The 18,243-nt window shown below is 36.4% G+C and overlaps 5 protein-coding genes across 13 annotated transcripts; 4 read left to right on the forward strand and 1 right to left on the reverse strand.

Moving 5' to 3' along the window:
* LOC105174353 (tRNA-specific adenosine deaminase 1) lies at positions 1,173–4,602 on the forward strand. 2 transcript variants are annotated; one of them, XM_020695332.1, is made up of 11 exons: positions 1,173–1,362; positions 1,443–1,563; positions 1,935–2,125; positions 2,214–2,321; positions 2,503–2,616; positions 3,155–3,324; positions 3,419–3,495; positions 3,583–3,702; positions 3,785–3,872; positions 3,949–4,084; positions 4,232–4,602. In XM_020695332.1, exons 1-10 carry the CDS (start codon positions 1,194–1,196, stop codon positions 4,060–4,062), a joined length of 1,272 nt encoding a protein of 423 aa, XP_020550991.1. In that variant the 5' UTR covers positions 1,173–1,193; the 3' UTR covers positions 4,063–4,084; positions 4,232–4,602. The 2 variants fall into 2 exon arrangements, with proteins under 2 accessions (XP_020550991.1, XP_011094736.1); XM_011096434.2 differs by having other exon boundaries at positions 3,949–4,256.
* Positions 4,100–8,969, forward strand: LOC105172282 (O-glucosyltransferase rumi homolog). 2 transcript variants are annotated; one of them, XM_011093672.2, is made up of 7 exons: positions 4,100–4,283; positions 4,625–4,727; positions 6,453–7,000; positions 7,277–7,469; positions 7,827–7,891; positions 8,018–8,228; positions 8,373–8,969. In XM_011093672.2, exons 2-7 carry the CDS (start codon positions 4,650–4,652, stop codon positions 8,733–8,735), a joined length of 1,458 nt encoding a protein of 485 aa, XP_011091974.1. In that variant the 5' UTR covers positions 4,100–4,283; positions 4,625–4,649; the 3' UTR covers positions 8,736–8,969. The 2 variants fall into 2 exon arrangements, with proteins under 2 accessions (XP_011091974.1, XP_011091967.2); XM_011093665.2 differs by lacking the exons at positions 4,100–4,283; positions 4,625–4,727 and adding an exon at positions 5,331–5,634.
* On the forward strand, positions 10,441–12,729 carry LOC105172294 (protein O-glucosyltransferase 1). The gene is made up of 6 exons (XM_011093683.2): positions 10,441–10,755; positions 10,839–11,359; positions 11,487–11,679; positions 11,762–11,826; positions 11,896–12,106; positions 12,191–12,729. The coding sequence occupies exons 1-6, from the start codon at positions 10,657–10,659 to the stop codon at positions 12,536–12,538; spliced, it is 1,437 nt and encodes a 478-aa protein (XP_011091985.1). The 5' UTR covers positions 10,441–10,656; the 3' UTR covers positions 12,539–12,729.
* LOC105172305 (actin-depolymerizing factor 10) lies at positions 13,356–14,773 on the reverse strand. The gene is made up of 3 exons (XM_011093690.2): positions 14,556–14,773; positions 13,892–14,157; positions 13,356–13,771 (listed from the first exon to the last, which is right to left on the reverse strand). The coding sequence occupies exons 1-3, from the start codon at positions 14,556–14,558 to the stop codon at positions 13,621–13,623; spliced, it is 420 nt and encodes a 139-aa protein (XP_011091992.1). The 5' UTR covers positions 14,559–14,773; the 3' UTR covers positions 13,356–13,620.
* Positions 15,365–18,237, forward strand: LOC105172313 (probable ubiquitin-like-specific protease 2B). 7 transcript variants are annotated; one of them, XM_020692399.1, is made up of 9 exons: positions 15,397–15,497; positions 15,743–15,788; positions 15,901–16,080; positions 16,765–16,996; positions 17,080–17,247; positions 17,372–17,503; positions 17,637–17,718; positions 17,797–17,910; positions 18,018–18,237. In XM_020692399.1, exons 3-9 carry the CDS (start codon positions 15,921–15,923, stop codon positions 18,105–18,107), a joined length of 978 nt encoding a protein of 325 aa, XP_020548058.1. In that variant the 5' UTR covers positions 15,397–15,497; positions 15,743–15,788; positions 15,901–15,920; the 3' UTR covers positions 18,108–18,237. The 7 variants fall into 7 exon arrangements, with proteins under 7 accessions (XP_011092000.2, XP_020548054.1, XP_011092006.2 ...); XM_020692397.1 differs by having other exon boundaries at positions 15,904–16,080; XM_011093698.2 differs by lacking the exon at positions 15,743–15,788 and having other exon boundaries at positions 15,365–15,497.

Below are 18,243 nucleotides of genomic sequence, written 5' to 3' on the forward strand. Positions count from 1 at the left end.
TCATAAATAAAAAATATAATAATATTAACCTCACTCCATATATATATATAACATTTATCTTTTTCTAGTTATACTTGAAAATATTAAACGAGGGGTAAAATTAAAATTTAATGTAATTTTCTTGGCTCAAATTATCATTTTTCTCCCAAAACCTAATAGAAACGAGTTATGTGTAACCAGTGAATTTTTGAAGAGAGTATAAATTTAACTTTAAAATTTCTTTCAAATTTAATTAATCCTTTTATTATTTTATAAAACAAGTACATATGTAAAGCAAATAGTAATTGGTATCTCCAAGTGGAATTAAAGCATCCCAAGTGTTTGTCTTACCTTTATTAGTCTGCATGCACAGCTAATTGGTTCTTTAAAAAGCATTAAAAAAACAAAAATGATTGTCTTAGTTGGAAAATGGATGGCAGCAGCAATTGTTTGTGGGTCATCATCCATTCCATTAATGAGCCTCTACCCACTTTTCCTTTTCATTCATGCAATACAAAATGATGCCTACCTACTTTTTCTTTTTTTTCTTATACAATAATTCATCACAATATATCTACCAATATTTTTATTTAATTAATACAATAATATGACTAATAACGGCATATAAATTATAAAAATTTACATAAAATGAAATAAATACCTACAATTACGCCTAAATCATGAATACAATAGGGGGACGAGAACACTGTTGTATTTTTTAGTTCAAAATTTTACTAATTTTTTTAATTCATATATATTAATTATGTATCTATAATTATATATATATATATATAATATTAATTAAAATAAAAGATAGAATTCACAATGGAGAGGCATAAATTAGAGAGATTGTAGGTATGGGTTTGAGGGTAGGGGCTCCTCATCTAACAATTGCAGTTATCATGTTATGAATTCTACTTTAAAATATATGTATTAAAAGCCCCAACTCCCACCATATTCTACTTTATCATTTTCTTATTTAATAATTTAGGATTATTAATTTTTTAAAGATCAAGGATGGGTGTGTAAATAGACCATATTGTCAGGGGTGTAGATGTTATTATCCCAAAAGTACATATTGGACCACGAAAATAGATAGAAAGGGCCGGCCCGTGAAGTGGGCTTCAAGGCAGAGATGAAAGCCTGAAGCCCAGTTCCCGACTAATAACCCCATGTTTAAGTGTTGGGAGTTACTGTGTGAATTAATTTTCCTAATGGATTCCCGCTCTGAAACTATTCCTCCACCTTCACCGGAGAAGTCATGGGGAGAGAAAGTGGCAGCGTCAGTGGTGTCAGTTTACACTTGTCTCCCCAAGAAAGGGAAGCCTCAAGGCCGAGAAGTCACTGTATTAGCCGCTTTTCTCCTCTCCACTCCTTCTCAAGGTTAGTGATTTCAGAATCATTAGCTTATGATGATAACTTGAATTCTACCTTTTTGGTTGTTTAATGTGTTTGGTGCTTAGATTTACAAGTGGTGGCTTTGGGGACGGGAACGAAGTGCATAGGGCACTCGCGGCGGAGTGCGGGAGGTGATGTTGTGAATGATTCGCATGCTGAAGTTATAGCCAGAAGATCTCTTCTTAGGTCTGGATTTTAGTTTTTGAATTACTTCTCCGGATTGTGTTTCAACTGTTATGATTGTTATTGAGATAAACATGCTTGTTTTGAACACCATTCACGAGGTTGTTCTTCTCACTTTGGTAGATTGTTCTATCTTGGAACTGGAAATGCCTGTTGACATTTGATTTGGTCCCCATAGGATCCTGTTTTAGTGTCTTAATTCCATGCCAATGCACATAGCATCAATTTGACTTGCGTTGTGCATTTTTGTTTTTCTCAACGTAAATGAGTTCGTTTGGAAGTTTTTTCAATTATAAATTGATCAGAATCTGCAATGAAAACTGCATCATAATTAAACAATATCATAGTAATGAGTTTTCTTCAATTTTTACCAGGTTCTTCTATGCAGAAATTGATTGCATCACAAAAAATTATGGCAAGCCTAGTGATAGTAATGGAAGCTTGGAGTTGAAAAGTGATTACATGACCAGCTCAGTTTTCCATTTCAGCTCAGATAAACTTGGCAAAAGAAAATTCAAATTGAAGTCAGGCTGGCAGTTGCATTTGTATGTATCACAATTGCCATGTAGGTAGTAGGTGTTTCATATGGTCTTTTCTGTATATGATCTCACTTTGATCATCAATATGTTATGCTTCTCTCTTGTTTTCTTTAGGTGGAGACGCATCTCTAAATTCGCAGATGTTCACTTCTTTAAGCAGTAGTTCTCTAGAAAAAGGGAATATAGCGTGCGCCCCACCGGAATGTTCTGCCGGGCAGAATGGTAATCTTGGGTGATTTTTACTGAACTAATGATTTGAACATGTTCTCTGGGATGTTTTGCACGCATTTACACGTAGTTTTCTTGTGTTGTTTTCTCCTTTCCAATGTATGTGTTTTTTGATACTCATGATTGGCGGTTGACTTTTGAGTATCATAATTAAACTTCAGTGATTTGTCTCCAGGTGCTTGTCTTCAAGTTACTGGGTCAGTTCAGAGGAAGCCTGGCCGAGGAGATACTACTTTGTCTGTAAGCTGCTCTGACAAGATTGCTCGCTGGAATGTTGTTGGAGTTCAAGGTTTGGTTTATGATATATTATTTCATATTTTTATCTATGGCAGTGAAAGCTAGGAGGGTTGGTACCATACCAATATGAGATAATTCTAGAAACCACCTTTAGGTTGTCTTGCTGTGCTTTGATAAACCATAAGGCTTCATTGCTACTAAGCTGCGATTCAAAGGCAGAGGTTGAAGCATATCTGCAGTTACTTTAATGTCCTCGGTGACTACTTATTACAACAAATAATGATCAAGAACCTATGTGAAGGTTCTATAGAACAATTCAGCCTAAAAGTTGAATGTATATGTCAGCCATGAATTATATCCCCATTTCTGTTACAATACGCTTAATGATGAAACAACATGCGCCAGGGTTCCATGTCTGTATTCGAAATGCATTTTGTTTCTGCTTGATGCAATTCTTAGTTGCCTATTAAATTTGTACCATGTGCTTATGGACAACATGCTTTGGAAAATTGAAGTAAATTATTGTAATTCAACTTATTAGAAAAATCATGTATTAGTAGGATCTGATTGAGATCTTTCTTCTTGTGTAGGAGCTCTACTTTCCTGCTTTCTGGAACCCATTTATATATCCTCTATAACTGTGGGTCTATCCCAATGCGGTTCTGCAAATCTTACTGTGACCAATCACCTTAGAAGATCTTTACATGAGCGGATCATTCCATTGTCTGACGAACTGGTGGAACCCTTCCAAGTGAATAAGGTCATATTGTGAATTATTCCCTCCTTTTGGCATGCAGCATAAATTGAATGTTGGATGGATTTCAGCAATTTTGTTTATTTATTTTCATTAACAGCCACTCCTTTGGGTAGCTCCAGTGCCACCTAAGGAATTTCAACATTCTGAGACTGCTCTTGAAACCTTAACTTGCGGGTGGGCATCTGTGATCATGATGTTTGATGCTGACGAATGCTGTTTTCTTGCCATCCTGTTCGCTGAAGTCATAGTCTTGATTTGCAGGTATTCTATATGCTGGAATAAATCTGGCTTGCATGAAGTCATTCTTGGGACAACAGGTAGAAAGCAGGGAACATCTGCAAAAGGTGCACTGTCTCCATCTACAGAGTCATCTTTATGCAAGTAAGAGTTATTGAAATCTAGAGATGGCAAATGGAAACTTAGTAAACCTATTTTTAACTCCCCTCAATTTTTTTGTCCTTAGGAAGCGTTTGTTGGAGTTATTTGTATCACTTAAGCAAGATTGTTCATCAAAATGCTGCATCAGTGAGATGACATATCGAGAGCTCAAGGTATACTAATGTACTGTATATCTACTGGTGAAGTTCCTGACCTTTGGGCTTTGATGTATATGATTTTCTATTGCAGGGATTAGCTGAAGAGTACAGTGCAGCTTCTCATGCCTTTAAAGCAAGCCCGAATTTTAGAAACTGGCTTTTGAAACCCCAGGGTTTTGAGTCCTTTACCTTCAAGAGACACTAAAGCAAGTTATGGGGTGTTCCAAGTAATTCATGAGTGCTGAATACTGTTGTGACAATGGCAATATTGTTCAGTCTGTTAATCCTTTGGATCTGCTCTGCAACTAGTCATCCCCCTCTTGCATGGCTCTTTGCGGAACAGTAACACCATCTTGTGTTTGTCTGTTCACTAGGTGTTGGTGTTGCTGCACCGAGAAATGGGTGCTAAAAATTGTTATAGCATTGGTAATTCCCTGTAATGATGATTTCCCACTTTATAAAACAAAAATGACATGGTATATTAAATTTACGTGGAAGAGATATAGAGGTGTCTATGGTATATATTTTGTGCTCATTTGACATGATGATATGCAGTATTTTTAGCAGCAATTGAATTTTGAACAAAGAAATTGTTCTTTTTCCTTTGTGCTTCATCTTGCAAAATGAATGGTTCGATTTTCAGCTTGAGTTTCAGCAATTTTCTGGTGTACTGTGGTCCAAGTTGGGAAAGAGCATTGCATTGTTTGCAATGTACGTATCCCGAAACTAAATGAACTCATGTTTTCTAACTATTCTTCATGTTCTAGTTCTGCTGATGGAAGGAACACATGCATGAGCAGGGAAAGACAGGCAGAAAAAGAATTGTTCAGCTTGGAGAGGAAATGGTTATCAGATGTATCACTTTTCCAGGTTCATGCCTATTGCTTCTTGTTTACAGCAGCACATTACATATGATTTGGAATGAAGTAATAGTGTAGTCAACCCAAGAAATGGGGGCTAATTCACATGTTTAATTCCCACTATCACACTTCTCACTTGCTTCACTTTTACTTGATTGCACCTGCTGGCGAAGTTTTCATGAAACCTATAATCCTCCACGCGGGACTAGTAGTTGTCCCAATGTTTCTCCCCGTATTTCTGGTAATGCTCTGTGTTTTCTTATTGCAACAGTGCGTGTGTGTGTGCTTATTTTCAACTTTTTTTATTTTATACACACACATACATATATATATAATTACTGTCATTCTCCCCCACATGCAGATGGTTAGGATTAAAGTTGAAGATTAGAAAAGAATATATTTCTTATATTATTTTGAAGTCAATGTATTACTCATTAGGAGAGTCAACTGCAAGTCGAGAGAGAATGAAAAATCAACGTCACTGGTGCTTTGGAAAGAAGAAACATTTTCTAATAGTATTGAACTTTGAAGCCATGAACCATTGATCTAATGACAGCAAAGAATTGTTCATATTCCTAGTCTCTATAAGTTCCACTTCTAGTGTAGATAAAACCTCTTCCTCTCCCTTCAACTCTAAACACAAACAACCAAACACCATCATTCCCACACAACACACAGGGATTGTATGTATAAGTATTGATTACAAGGGTGGGGAGCAGAAGTGAAGAAGCATGAAAGGGCATGAAGAGAAGTTGATGAAGCTATTCTGGCTAAGGCCTGCTTTTCAGAGACATTCTCAGGGGTCGAACTGGTGGAGATCATGCAAGAAGAGAACTCCTTTAACATCTTCCCTTCTTCTTCTCTTCTTCTTTCTTCTCTTCATTTCCCTACTGTCTTTCGTCGGCTGGATTGACCTTGTAAGTCTTCTTTCGACTTTTCTTTAGCAAAGAAAAAAACGATAGGCTATTATGAATGTAGACAAACAAATATCTACCCAAAAAATGAACTTCGAGCTCAAAACTTTTCATGCTTGAAGTATGAGATCTGGTTATCTCGATTTATAAGTACTATTGATTTGCGGTCATTCGCATGGGTAAAAAAAAAAAAATTCTGTGATTTTTATACATATTTATTGGAAAAAAGTATATATGATCCTTGAAATATACTGTATAGGTGCTGAAAATTCACATTTAATTGGGCAGATAAAGTCAATGAATTTATATAATCTCTAGCCCTCTACGAACATGTACTGAAAAAGTTTGCCTGGTTGAAACAAAACGCTGGGGAGGTGTTAACTAAGCTCATAATAAGCTATCAAACATTGAATATTTACAGACAAGGATGGGATGTACTATACTTCCTATTAGTTTCTTGCATTGGCAAGAAGTCAGTTACGTGCTCATCTGGGATATAAATTAACCGGACCTACACATACAAATAATAATTTTATTTATTTATATTTTGGAACTATTCTTTCAAGAATCCTGTGGTCGGAATACATTAGTTATTCTTTTAATACAAATTGACTAGCTCTTAATCTTTTTTATTAGTAATATTTTATTCATGTATATTTAAAGTTAATGGAAATTAATTTTTAAAAAATATCAGGTTCAATTAATTAGTCATTTTATTTCATTAAAATAAATATAATAAAAAAAGAATTAATGTTCGTGATCCAATAGCAATTGATTTTATTGCATCTACCAATTTCAATTTATTATTTTTATCTTTGCAGGCTAAATATGGAGGATACTCTTCCCAGAAAACCTTCCCGAATTTCAGCAAAAAACCCACTAATACCCTCGAGTTTCCCCTAGACTGCACCACATGGAATCACACCAACACCTGCCCGAAAAACTACCCAACTTCGTACATACCTGGTGCGAATCCTTCGCCGAAATCAACCTGCCCGGAGTATTTCCGATGGATTCACGAGGACCTGAAGCACTGGAAGCAAACCGGAATCACGAAAGAGATGGTGGAGAAAGCGCGGAGGACGGCGCATTTCAGGCTGACGATTTTGGACGGGAAGGTTTACGTGGAAAAGTTCCGGGACTCGATTCAGACTCGCGCTTTGTTCACTATGTGGGGGATTTCACAGCTGATGAGGTGGTACCCTGGGAAATTGCCTGATTTGGAGCTGATGTTCGACTGTGATGACAGGCCTGTAGTACAAGAGAAGGACTTCCGGCAGCCGGGCTCCGGGCCGCCGCCCCTGTTTCGGTACTGTTCGGATTGGCGGAGCTTGGATATTGTCTTCCCCGATTGGTCGTTTTGGGGCTGGTAATGCTTTCCTACTTTAGACCGAAAAAAAAAAAAAGAAATAAAGTAATATATATATATATATATGTATATATACTTTCGTTTTTTCACATAATAATAGATAAAAAGGGCCAAAATTGGACGCCTGTCTGGGCAATGGACTGACTAATGCATTAGTCATGCAGAAAACAACTATTTATTTGATGTTGAAATTTAGATTTTTCAAGCCACCTGCTTGAAGAATTATTCATAGTTAAATTCGTCTTTTGTTTTCAACAGTTTATTTAATTTGTATAGGGCAGAGACAAATATAAGGCCATGGAGAAGTGTGCTGAAGGACATAAAAGAAGGGAATAAAATGGTGAAATGGGAGGACAGAGTACCCTATGCTTACTGGAAGGGAAACCCTCATGTTTGCCCATGGAGGGCTGACCTTATGAAGTGCAATGTTACTGATCAAAATGACTGGAACACTCGTCTCTATGTTCAAGTAAGTCCATTCACATGAAAACTTCAATTTTCATGTCAAATAGTTTTGTGGGACTTGAGACTTGTGTGCATTAAGTCCAATGTGTAGTTGTATGTTCTTCAGACAGAAGTGGAGTAAGTTTTGGTGAATTAGTCGGATTAAGTTTTGGAAAGTTAGACAATTTTCTTAGTGCTGATTGACGCTAGAATTTCTCAGAGGAATACATAGAAAGACTTGATACTGATATTTCCATGTGTATGATGAATATTGATCAGAAGACTATTTGTTTCCTTAGTTGTTGACGTAATGCAGCCAACTGAAGAAGACTCTTTTGAATTTGAATGGGCAAACATTAATATATCTTCTTTTGTGTTTCAGGATTGGGTTGCAGAGTCTAAAAAGGGATATAAGCAATCGAATCTTGGAGACCAATGCACCCACAGGTTAGAAATTAGCTAGAATGAATCTATGATTGATTTCAGTGAGCTTATTTGAGATTAAAACAGTTGGTTTGGGATAAATTGAATCCAATTGTAGTAGTAATTCTTATTGTATTTGGTTTAATTTAGGTACAAAATTTATATAGAAGGATGGGCGTGGTCAGTGAGTGAAAAATATATTCTGGCCTGTAACTCGCCAACCTTGCTAATGACACTTCGTTGGTATGATTTCTTCGTAAGGGGTATGATCCCTCAGCACCACTATTGGCCAGTTAGGGAGAATGCTAAATGCAGGTCCCTTAAATTTGCTGTTGAATGGGGAAACAATCACACAGAAAAGGTGACGCCTTTCATTCCCTACCTACAAAATTCGAGTTAATCTTTAGTCACCTAAGACGATATTCCGGATTCCGAATGTTTACACTTTATTTACTGTACTGGATATCCTAAATGTGGTCAAATTATTGAACTGTATGGTTATTAGGCGAAGGCCATTGGGGAAGCTGGGAGCCGTTTCATCCATGAGGATCTTAAAATGGAGTATGTTTATGACTATATATTTCATCTGCTAAACGAATACGCCAAGCTCTTGAAGTACAAGCCCACCATTCCTCCAAATGCAGTGGAGCTTTGTTCGGAATCAATGGCTTGCCCCGCAGATGGGAACTGGAGGAAGTTCATGGAAGAATCCCTGGAGAAGTTCCCTAAGGATTCCGCTCCATGCACAATGCCTCCACCTTATCAGCCGCAAGAACTCAAGGGTTTTATTGATACAAAGGTGAAAGCAACTAAAGAGGTGGAGGCATGGGAGAATGAGTATTGGGACAAACAGAACAAGCAGCACTAGTAATCAAGCCTTCTTAGTATGTTAAATTGCTAATTAGATTTTGTAATTATGGGATTTTGATGGAGACTTTGATGTTACAACTAATTTGAATGCACTTAGGTGTTCGATATTGTTGTCTTCATCTGCTGAAGTAAAATATACTGTTGGTTTTTATTTGGACGCAGGCAAGGTGAATACTCGAATCAGGCTACGTTATGATATGAACATGTTCATTTATTACAAATAAGTTATTTATTCGGTAGACTCACTATTATGTACCGGACGTCTTGCGTTTGAACTTAATTGGGTGCGTGTGTCGAAAAAATAAATAAATTATACAGTGGAATTTATGTGCAGTGATTGAGAATTAAAGACATACATGAGAACAAATTTGCTCATTCAAAACCAACAAATGTGCTAGAAATTGGCATGTGTTTACTTTTAACTCGAGAGTCCGGATAAAGTAGCCAATGCGAAGTTGAGGACATCCAAGGTGTCTTTATGCATTGATGAATTTCGGATTTGTAAATTTGAAACCCAAAATTGAGATTAAAGAAATCTGAAATTTATTTATTTGAAATCTTTATTCAACTCAAATTTATGGATCTAATACAATCAAGAGTGGAAAATTCATCTTTTTTTTTACTATTTCGGGCCGGATAGCTTAAAGAAGTGGGGTCCACGTGATTTCAACTTCAGTTCTTGCTTACCTTCAATATGGTTTGGACAAGGTTGAATGCGAGTGCTGCATATTTGTATAATGATTATCATTCTGAAACAAAATGAAATAATCATTCTTAACCAACGCCACTCATCCCCACGCTTGCTTTGCTGCCAAACTGCTCTATTCTTCATCATTATATTGTATAAGGGTTAATTATATTTAGTCATATTTGAAAATATGAAATTATATATATTTTTTTAAAATTATACTAAAAAATTTATACTTTCTCTTAATTTTTTTTTTTTAAAAATTACACTTACATCCCCTTCAAATGGAATTTAAATATAATCAACCCATTGTATAATACTCCTATATATTTTAAATATTCAGTTACAAACCCCATATATTAAAAATAGTGAAAAATGCATACCACTCCTTGTAATTTTAAATTATAAAATTATATTTATAAGATTATTTAAGAATTGTTGGATTTAATTTAAATTTTAAGGTCCAAATTTAAGTAGTAGATCAATGTTCAAATTTTATTCAATAAAGACATTAAATTTCTTGGTGATTATTCATTATATTTTTATATATTATAAATTATTTTTATTGCATTTGACTGTTAAATTATAAATTATTTTTATTGCATTTTACCCAATATTTATCTGGAAAATTCTAATTCAAATTGAATTCGTCCAAACTTGAACTAATAATGACAAGTGCAATACATTTACGATGCAATTAATGTATAGTTCATGGAAAGCAACCAATTACATAGCAAATATGAAACACTTATTTTGTGATTAGTTTAGTTCGACCAAACTTGATCTGACTAAGAATTTTCCACCTTTATAGATACGGACACACGCACCCTGTCCCCACGGGATCTGTTCTTGGAAGTACCCTGTAAAAACGGAACCTTGTACGTGGCTGTCTCATACTTATTTTCAGAAATTAGAAGTGGCTAACAAACAGAATGACAGCCATTCCTTGTCCTTAGGCCTCTCCCACTTTTTCTGGCAGCCTTCATCCAATCCTCTTACATGTTACAACAATGTACAACAAAAGATAAGTGTATACAATAATATAGAGATTCAAGAATGCAAATGACTAGACATTATTATTAATGAAACATCCATCTGTTGGTTGTGAATTCCTTCTTTCTTTCTTTTGTTTTACTTGTCTTGTATTTGGACAAGAAGGAGGCATCATCATCAGGGTGTGTCTGTTTTTCAATTTGTTGCATAACAGAAATCTGAAAACATTATAAAGAAAATGTTGCACAGGCATCCGACGAGGAGGGCTCACTCAACTGTTTTCTTCCTTCTTACCGTCATCGTCTTGGTTGCCTTACTCACTCGATGGCTCGACCTCGTGAGTCATCTTTCCTTGGCTTCTTCATCTCCATTCTAAGCTTGTTTGTAACACTCATGTTTGTTGCTTTGTATTTCCTTCAGTCGATAGTCACAGGATTATTACAAAAGAAACTCCACCTCCAGGATTCATCCATGTTATATTCGTCAGAATTTGACTGTTCCCTCAACTGTTCAGACATTGCACCTCTGACAACAGAGATCAGCAATTCATCAGCTCCAGCATGTCCCGAATACTTCAGATGGATTCATGAAGACTTAAAGCCTTGGAAAGAATCTGGGATCACGAGGGAAATGGTGGAAAAAGCTAAGCATTTTTCACATATTAGGATCACCATAGTGAATGGCAGACTGTACACTCAGAAGTTCAAGGAAGTTTTTCAGACGAGAGACATTGTCACAATATGGGGTCTTTTGCAGCTTCTTAGGTTGTACCCTGGAAGAATACCGGACCTGGATCTCATGTTCGCATGTGATGACAGAACCGTTGTCCACAAGAGTGACTATAGCAGCCCCAATGATTCAATCCCTCCACCTGTCTTTCACTACTGTGGAGAAGAAACAAGTTACGATATTGTCTTTCCTGATTGGTCGTTTTGGGGTTGGTAAACATTTTCTCTTCTCAGAATTTTAGCCTATATTAATGATTAACATTGATGTCCGGCTAAGGTTGCACGAACGTATAACACAAATGTCCAATCAGTAGGAACTGACTTGTCTCAACTATTGCAGGCCTGAGGTTAATATCAAGCCATGGGAAGAGCTGAAAGAGGAACTGAAAGAAGCTAACCAACGAATCAAGTGGAAGGACAGAGAACCTTATGCTTTTTGGAAAGGAAACATTAAACTTGGTCGTGCACGAAAGGACTTGGTAACGTGCAATGTGTCTAATGGACAAGACTGGAAAGCTCGACTCTTTGACATGGTATGAAAAGAGGTGCAATCTTGTTATGTTCAAATCTGACATCGTTATACTTACCCTAACTTATGTTTTCTACACATTGTAGCAATGGTCCGAAGAGAAGAAACAAGGGTTCAATAGTTCTAATTTAGCAAGTCAGTGCACTTACAGGTATGCACATCGCCAATTGTTACAGTTTTCACTCACTTCCCCATGTTCTTACATAATTATATGAAGCAGGTACAAGATTTATGTCGAAGGAAATACTTGGTCTGTTAGTCAGAAGTACATATTAGCTTGCGATTCCATGACATTGGTTGTGAAACCACATTACTATGATTTCTTCACTAGAAATTTGATGCCCACGATTCACTTCTGGCCGATTAAACATCAGAACAAGTGTTCAGCCATTAAATTTGCTGTTGAATGGGGCAACAAATTCACAGACAAGGCAACAAACTAATTCCAAAGCTTTTTAGTTAGTTTTAAACAAAAGAGACATGTTTGTGAAGCTTTGTGTTCATTGCTGTAACAGGCACAGGAGATTGGAAAAGCTGGCAGCCAATTTGTGCAAGAACAGCTCAAAATGCAGAACATTTACGACTACTGTTTCCATGTCTTAAACGAATATGCAAAGCTTCTCAAGTATAAGCCTACAGTCCCTGAAGGATCCAAGGAAGCATGCTCAGAGACTTTGATTTGTTCCGTTAAAGGGCAGAAACGGAGATTTAGGAAGCACTCGATGGTGAAAAATCCATCGGACACGCTCCCGTGTGCTTTGCCTTCTGCCTATGACCCTACAGAGCTCCATGCTTTCATCGAGAAAAAAGAGAATCTAACGAGACAAGTTATTATGTGGGAATCGAGTCAAACCACCACCTGAAGCAGATGTCTGCAGGTGCTTGAAGTTCTTGCAAAGGGATTCAGTTGAATTTTTTGCTTGAGAAAATTTCTGTAGCCTGCAGTAATAATGTTACATTACTCCAGTTGTGTAGAGTGCGATGTGTACAATGTCGGGTGGCTCATACCATGCACTCTAAGAATGTATATCTTTAAATACACTTAGGAGTTGGATACCATTTTTCCACTATTTATTGCATTCAGTTTACATATTTCTGTATCACATAATCTTCAGCCTTCTTGAGCTTAATTAACACTAAATTCCTTTAATATATCTGTCCCTTTTTCGTTGTTTATAAACCGTATTCGTTTGAGTGGTGGATTCTAATTTTCAGCCTACTTGACCTTAATTGACACTGAATTCTTCGATATGTTCTGTCCCTTTTTCGTTGTTTATATGACATTTTTGTTTGAGAATTACATACCATTCGAATATGAAGAACATGGATATGGTTAGATAACTTCTTATCACAGATCAAGAGTTTTGACAAGCATATCAGTACTGTCGATGAGCTTTCTGCTGAGAATGGATCTGAAGTTTGAAAACTTGCATGAAATTTCTGCCAAAGATAAGTACTTAAAAAATAAAGTTTGAAGTTCTGAGAGTTTAATATCTGCTTAATCTAAAGTATGCATCAAGAATGCTCGTTGGAACGATGCTGATTGAAGGAAGGAAGATCATGGGTAACCTTAGACTCTCAAAACCTGTCTTTGGGTAGTGTTAGGGACGATGTCTCGTTTTTCTGTTTCTGTATTGTTACTACTACCACAGACGAATTCAGTGTACAGTGTATTTAAAACTGATATAACAGATAATAGCCACAGGAAAACTGTAGCTAATATTACATTAAAAATCTGTCAAAACACATGAAAACATCACAGCAACATATATAGATAATCTTATCCCTCTAATACTAGTAATGAATCCACACCAGTCAGCTAAACCGAAAATAAAAAGAAAAATCGGCCGTCTTCCCATAATATGAGAAAGAGCCGAAACCAAAATCAACACTTGAAAATTTAAAACAAGAAACGGGAGACAAGGTGATCTATGGTAAGGAAACTTCAAAAAGCTCTTGCTTTGAGGGTGTCCCAGCTCATCTCGCTGGGATCGGTTGCTTGCAACTCAGCCTGAATACCATCTAACTCTCTCTTGAACCTGTCTTTGGAACTTGCATACAGCATCTTAGTCCTCACCCTTGCAGTATCCGGTGACCTGCAAACAACGGAACTGATCATCCACCATTTTTGACATATGTGTCCTCTAATTTTACTAGCTACGTACTGATGATTATTTGTGAAATGCAAGGTACTTGCAGTTTGTATGTATTTTTACCATGCAATGAAGAAGATCTTGCTCTTGTGGCAGTTCTCATCGGTGGTGAAGTCATAGTCAAAAACAGCATACCGACAGTCGTTATCAGGCAGGCTGCTGGTGAAGTGTTCATACGTTTCAGCATGGTCACCAGCCTTCTCTACCATCACTTGCTGCACATTGTCATCAATCTTGAATATGATGTATCTGTAGTTACGTTTCGCTTTTAGCTCCAAGAATTTGAGCTTGCATTCATCGCTTACTGCAATTCCAGATGCTGAATTCGCCTGCAACCAAATAGAGGAAGAACCAAAGGAAACAAATAACACGTAATACATAGTCTCATTTGAGCTACACAAGGTGAAAACATCCACATAAAAAGGGCAGATTATGTTGACATGATCAGTCTCTATTTCACAAAAAGAGAAACATGAAATCAGACTCAACTGAAACTCATATGCCACAAAATCAAGAAAATGATACACATAAAGATGCTTTTGTGCAAATATTCTTCAAGAATATCGATACGAGAATAATTAAAAGATCCCATCAAATTCTAAACATTCTTGATCATGCCAACTTATATGCCCAACAAATAAACAGAAAAACAAAAAGATGTAGGATCTAAGTAATTGAATGAAATGATCACATGCAATTGCATGGGTGAGTGAAACTAATGACATACCATGTTTTTTTGTCTTTTCTTTTTGTGTTTTGTCTAGTGAAAAATGGAGCTTGGGAGCTGTTGAAAAATGATCAAAGGGGAAGAAGGTGAATAGAGAATGGAAAAGGATCCTTGATTTTTGGTAATGGCATTGGAGGAGTTGAAGAAATGTTCAAAGGGATGAGAGGGATTTCAGGGTTGAGATATAGGAAAACTAAAGGCACATATCTCTTTGTGCCTTTTTGAGGCTCATCATTCTTCACATTCAACAACTTCTCTTTTCATGATGCTTAAAAAATGCACATTTGTAGGAGATGAACAAAATTCATCAAATTTTATTGGTTTGAGGTTTTAATTAATTATTTCAAAATATTATAAAAAGTAAAGATTTGGTATGTACAATATATATATATAATTCAAAAATGTTATATTTGTTCTCATGTTCTCTTTAATTATTATTTATTATGGTTTGAATTATTTTGGGTAAATATAACAACGCCGGTGTCGAATTATTTTTAAATAATAAATTAAAATAAAAAATCACGGATATGCGTATTTTAAAATTATCGTATTTATGCCATCAACATAATTTCGTCATCTTAAATTTATATAAGTAGGATGATCTTCAAATTTAAATTCATTTTAATACAAAAATAAAGAGTAAGAGATATTTAATATTTCTCAAAAAATGTATGAGTTAGTGATGGTATTGGTTGGTGATCTTTGGTCCTCAATTTAAATCATAACCTAAGTAAAGGGGCATGAACGAAAATAAAGAATGGTATTTGGGCTTTCTTGTCTTTTATCAGAGTCCGACTTAGTGTTGAAACCATTTGAATATGTCGACAGCGTATGCTACTCTGGCTGGGTGGCAAGTGGCAACTTTGAGCCAAGGGATGGGGAAGCAAAAGCAGCCGGAACTCGCCGCCGATCGTCCGGACGGAGTCGTTTCTGATACTTCAGGTGAGCATTAGGTTTTCCTCTCCGTGCTGTTGTTTTTGTTGTATTATGGATCCTTTTTCGTTTGAACGAATTGATTTTTTGAGATTTATGTGTCGACGCTTTTTTGCTAGTTCTTTTTTTGTTTATGTTTTTTCGAGGTAAGTTGCCATTGCCGTTTCTATGCGAGCTTGAGTAGGTTTTTTACTGATTGTAACTGAGGTTCTCGTAATTGCGATATTTGGAGTAAAAATTATGCCGTTTTTCAGGCATGTTCTGATGGTGAATGCTGATTTGTTCTTATTTTCAGTGATTGTAAGTATACCTATTTTTATTGGAGCGATTAAAATGTTCTGTGGTAGATAGTATTGTTGCTATACTTTTGCGGCAAAGGTTCCAGACCATGAGTTTGAGTTATTCGTTGCAGCAGGGTTTTGTTGTTCCGAGATGCTGAAGAATTATTATCATATACATCCGATTTGGAAGAGCATCCAGGTCGCTGAAGAAGAAAAATGCCATAATCTAGAATCCTCATTGTCCCAGGTTCCTCGTGGCCAGAGATCAAAAGGGAGAGGGACGGAAAAGGTGACAGCAGCGCAAGATGCTGGCATGTTACACATTGCCCTCCATATCTACCCTCTTACTTTAATGAATTTAGCATATTTCTTTATGTCTTGCTATAGTCCAACATTCTCCTATAGGATCAAAACGCATTATTCTGATACTTCTGATGATCTGGTTTGTGCTAAACAATCTATAATGTATTGCAACCATTTAGTTTTTTGTCTTTTAGCAAAAACCCTACATTGTTCAATTTGTTCTGCGGCAAATACCCTGATTAGATTCCAGTACATGCTCCACTACCCAATTTTTTACTTTCTTTTATTTAATGTTTGTGATGCTCTGCTAGGAGAAGCCATTGTTCTTACTGCTTTTTTAAATTCCCACATGACCAGAGAGCGGATCGGACTGCTATCTGCAGATCTTGTTTTCTTTTCCTCCAAGTATTATACAGGATATACAACTGCCAAACCAACAACCATCACACAGGGAGTTTCACAAAAATGTGGCCCTAGAATGGTCAGTAGTTAGCTAACCTATCGGAAGAATTTGACGGCCAAGTACCTTGATGCTCCCTTGTTTGTCTAAATTGGTTCAACTGGAAGATGGAACTTCCTAGCTTTTTTCTTGTAATAGATATCTAATCATAGAGCATTTTATTTAGTAAGACTTGATTGTTAGCTCTGAAAAATGTAGAAGACTTAGAGGTTGTAACATGTTTATTTCTAAGGAAGCAATGACATAAGCATTATGGCAGTAAGCAGAAGTCAACTCGATTTTGCTGCACATCCACGGAAACCTCGGAATGTGAGGACCAAACGGGCAGCAGAGCCTAGTGATTCTGAAGTTACTTGCGAACGTTCTCTCCGTAGTTGCAGACAATTGAGGAGGCTGAAGTGTAGCACCACGGTTGTTCAGAAATGGGGAAAATTAGACTCTGAAAAATTTGAAGTATACATGGAGTAAGAGCTGTCATACTGATGTATGGATGTGACTTCATCTTCACATCTTTATTCATCTTGACCTTTCATTTCGAATAATGTAGGAGTGTATGGAGAAGATTTACGGAAGAGAGAAAGAATATATTTACTTATCTGGATTCCTTGTGGTTTTCCTTGTACGCAAAAGAACCACTTAAAACAAAGGTGTTGAGTTGGATCAAGAGGAAAGACATATTCTCAAAGACGTATGTTTTTGTTCCAATTGTACAGTGGTATGTGGTGCCATCATTTTGGGCATAACAGCATAATCATTATCATCTCCTCATCAAGAGATTAATTGTAGTACCAGGATCCATCTTTGTGTTGCGGTTCACTGATTGAGTTCCATTTTGGTAGGGGTCACTGGTTTCTTTTAATCTTTTGTCACTTTGGTGAAAGTCCACAGTCAACAACCAAAAGGCGCTGCATGTTGTTGCTGGATTCACTGCAAAAGGCCAATTCGAAGCAGCTAGAACCTGAAATTAGAAGGTATTTTTCTTGGATAAGCACTTCTCTTTCAGGTTTCCAGAGTTGATCATTAATCATTTGTAAAAGACAATATTCTTTGCGCTGGGCACTTCAACGAACCTTCAATCTTTTTCATCTTTGTTCTCTTTCGCAGATTTGTCTTTGACATATTTAAAATTGAAGCGCGGCCAGAAAAGAAAGAGCTAATCAGTAAAATTCCTCTTTTGATTCCTAAGGTGACAATACCTTTTTACTTGTCATGACTGTCCTGATTCTATTTATATACTCACTCAGTTATGTGGTCATGGTTCCAGGTACCGCAACAGAAATATGGTGAAGAATGTGGATTGTTTGTTCTCTATTACATAAATCTATTCTTAGAAATGGCTCCTGATAACTTTAGCTTTTCCATGGGCTACCCTCATTTTGTAAGGTTTATTCTTTCGTCATGTCTGTGCTACTGCTTTTTCATACAAGTATATCTAAGTCATGGTGCAATCATGTTAATTTTTTTTCCTTTGGTGATGCATTTTAGATGAAAGAAGACTGGTTCACTCATGAAGAAGTGGAATCCTTTGCCAAAGGACTGGACTCGATGAATGAAACTTCTGCCCATTCAGATTAATGATTCTTAATAGTTATATTTATATATGATGTATTGCTAATCAGTGACTTTTGGCAATAAGAAGGTAAATGATGTACAGTGAATCAATCAGATTTAGGACAAGTGAATTTATGTTGGCCTTGGCAGTAAAAATAGG

Source organism: Sesamum indicum, linkage group LG1 (genome assembly GCF_000512975.1).
Source record: "Sesamum indicum cultivar Zhongzhi No. 13 linkage group LG1, S_indicum_v1.0, whole genome shotgun sequence".
In the NCBI taxonomy this organism is placed as follows: Eukaryota; Viridiplantae; Streptophyta; class Magnoliopsida; order Lamiales; family Pedaliaceae; genus Sesamum; species Sesamum indicum.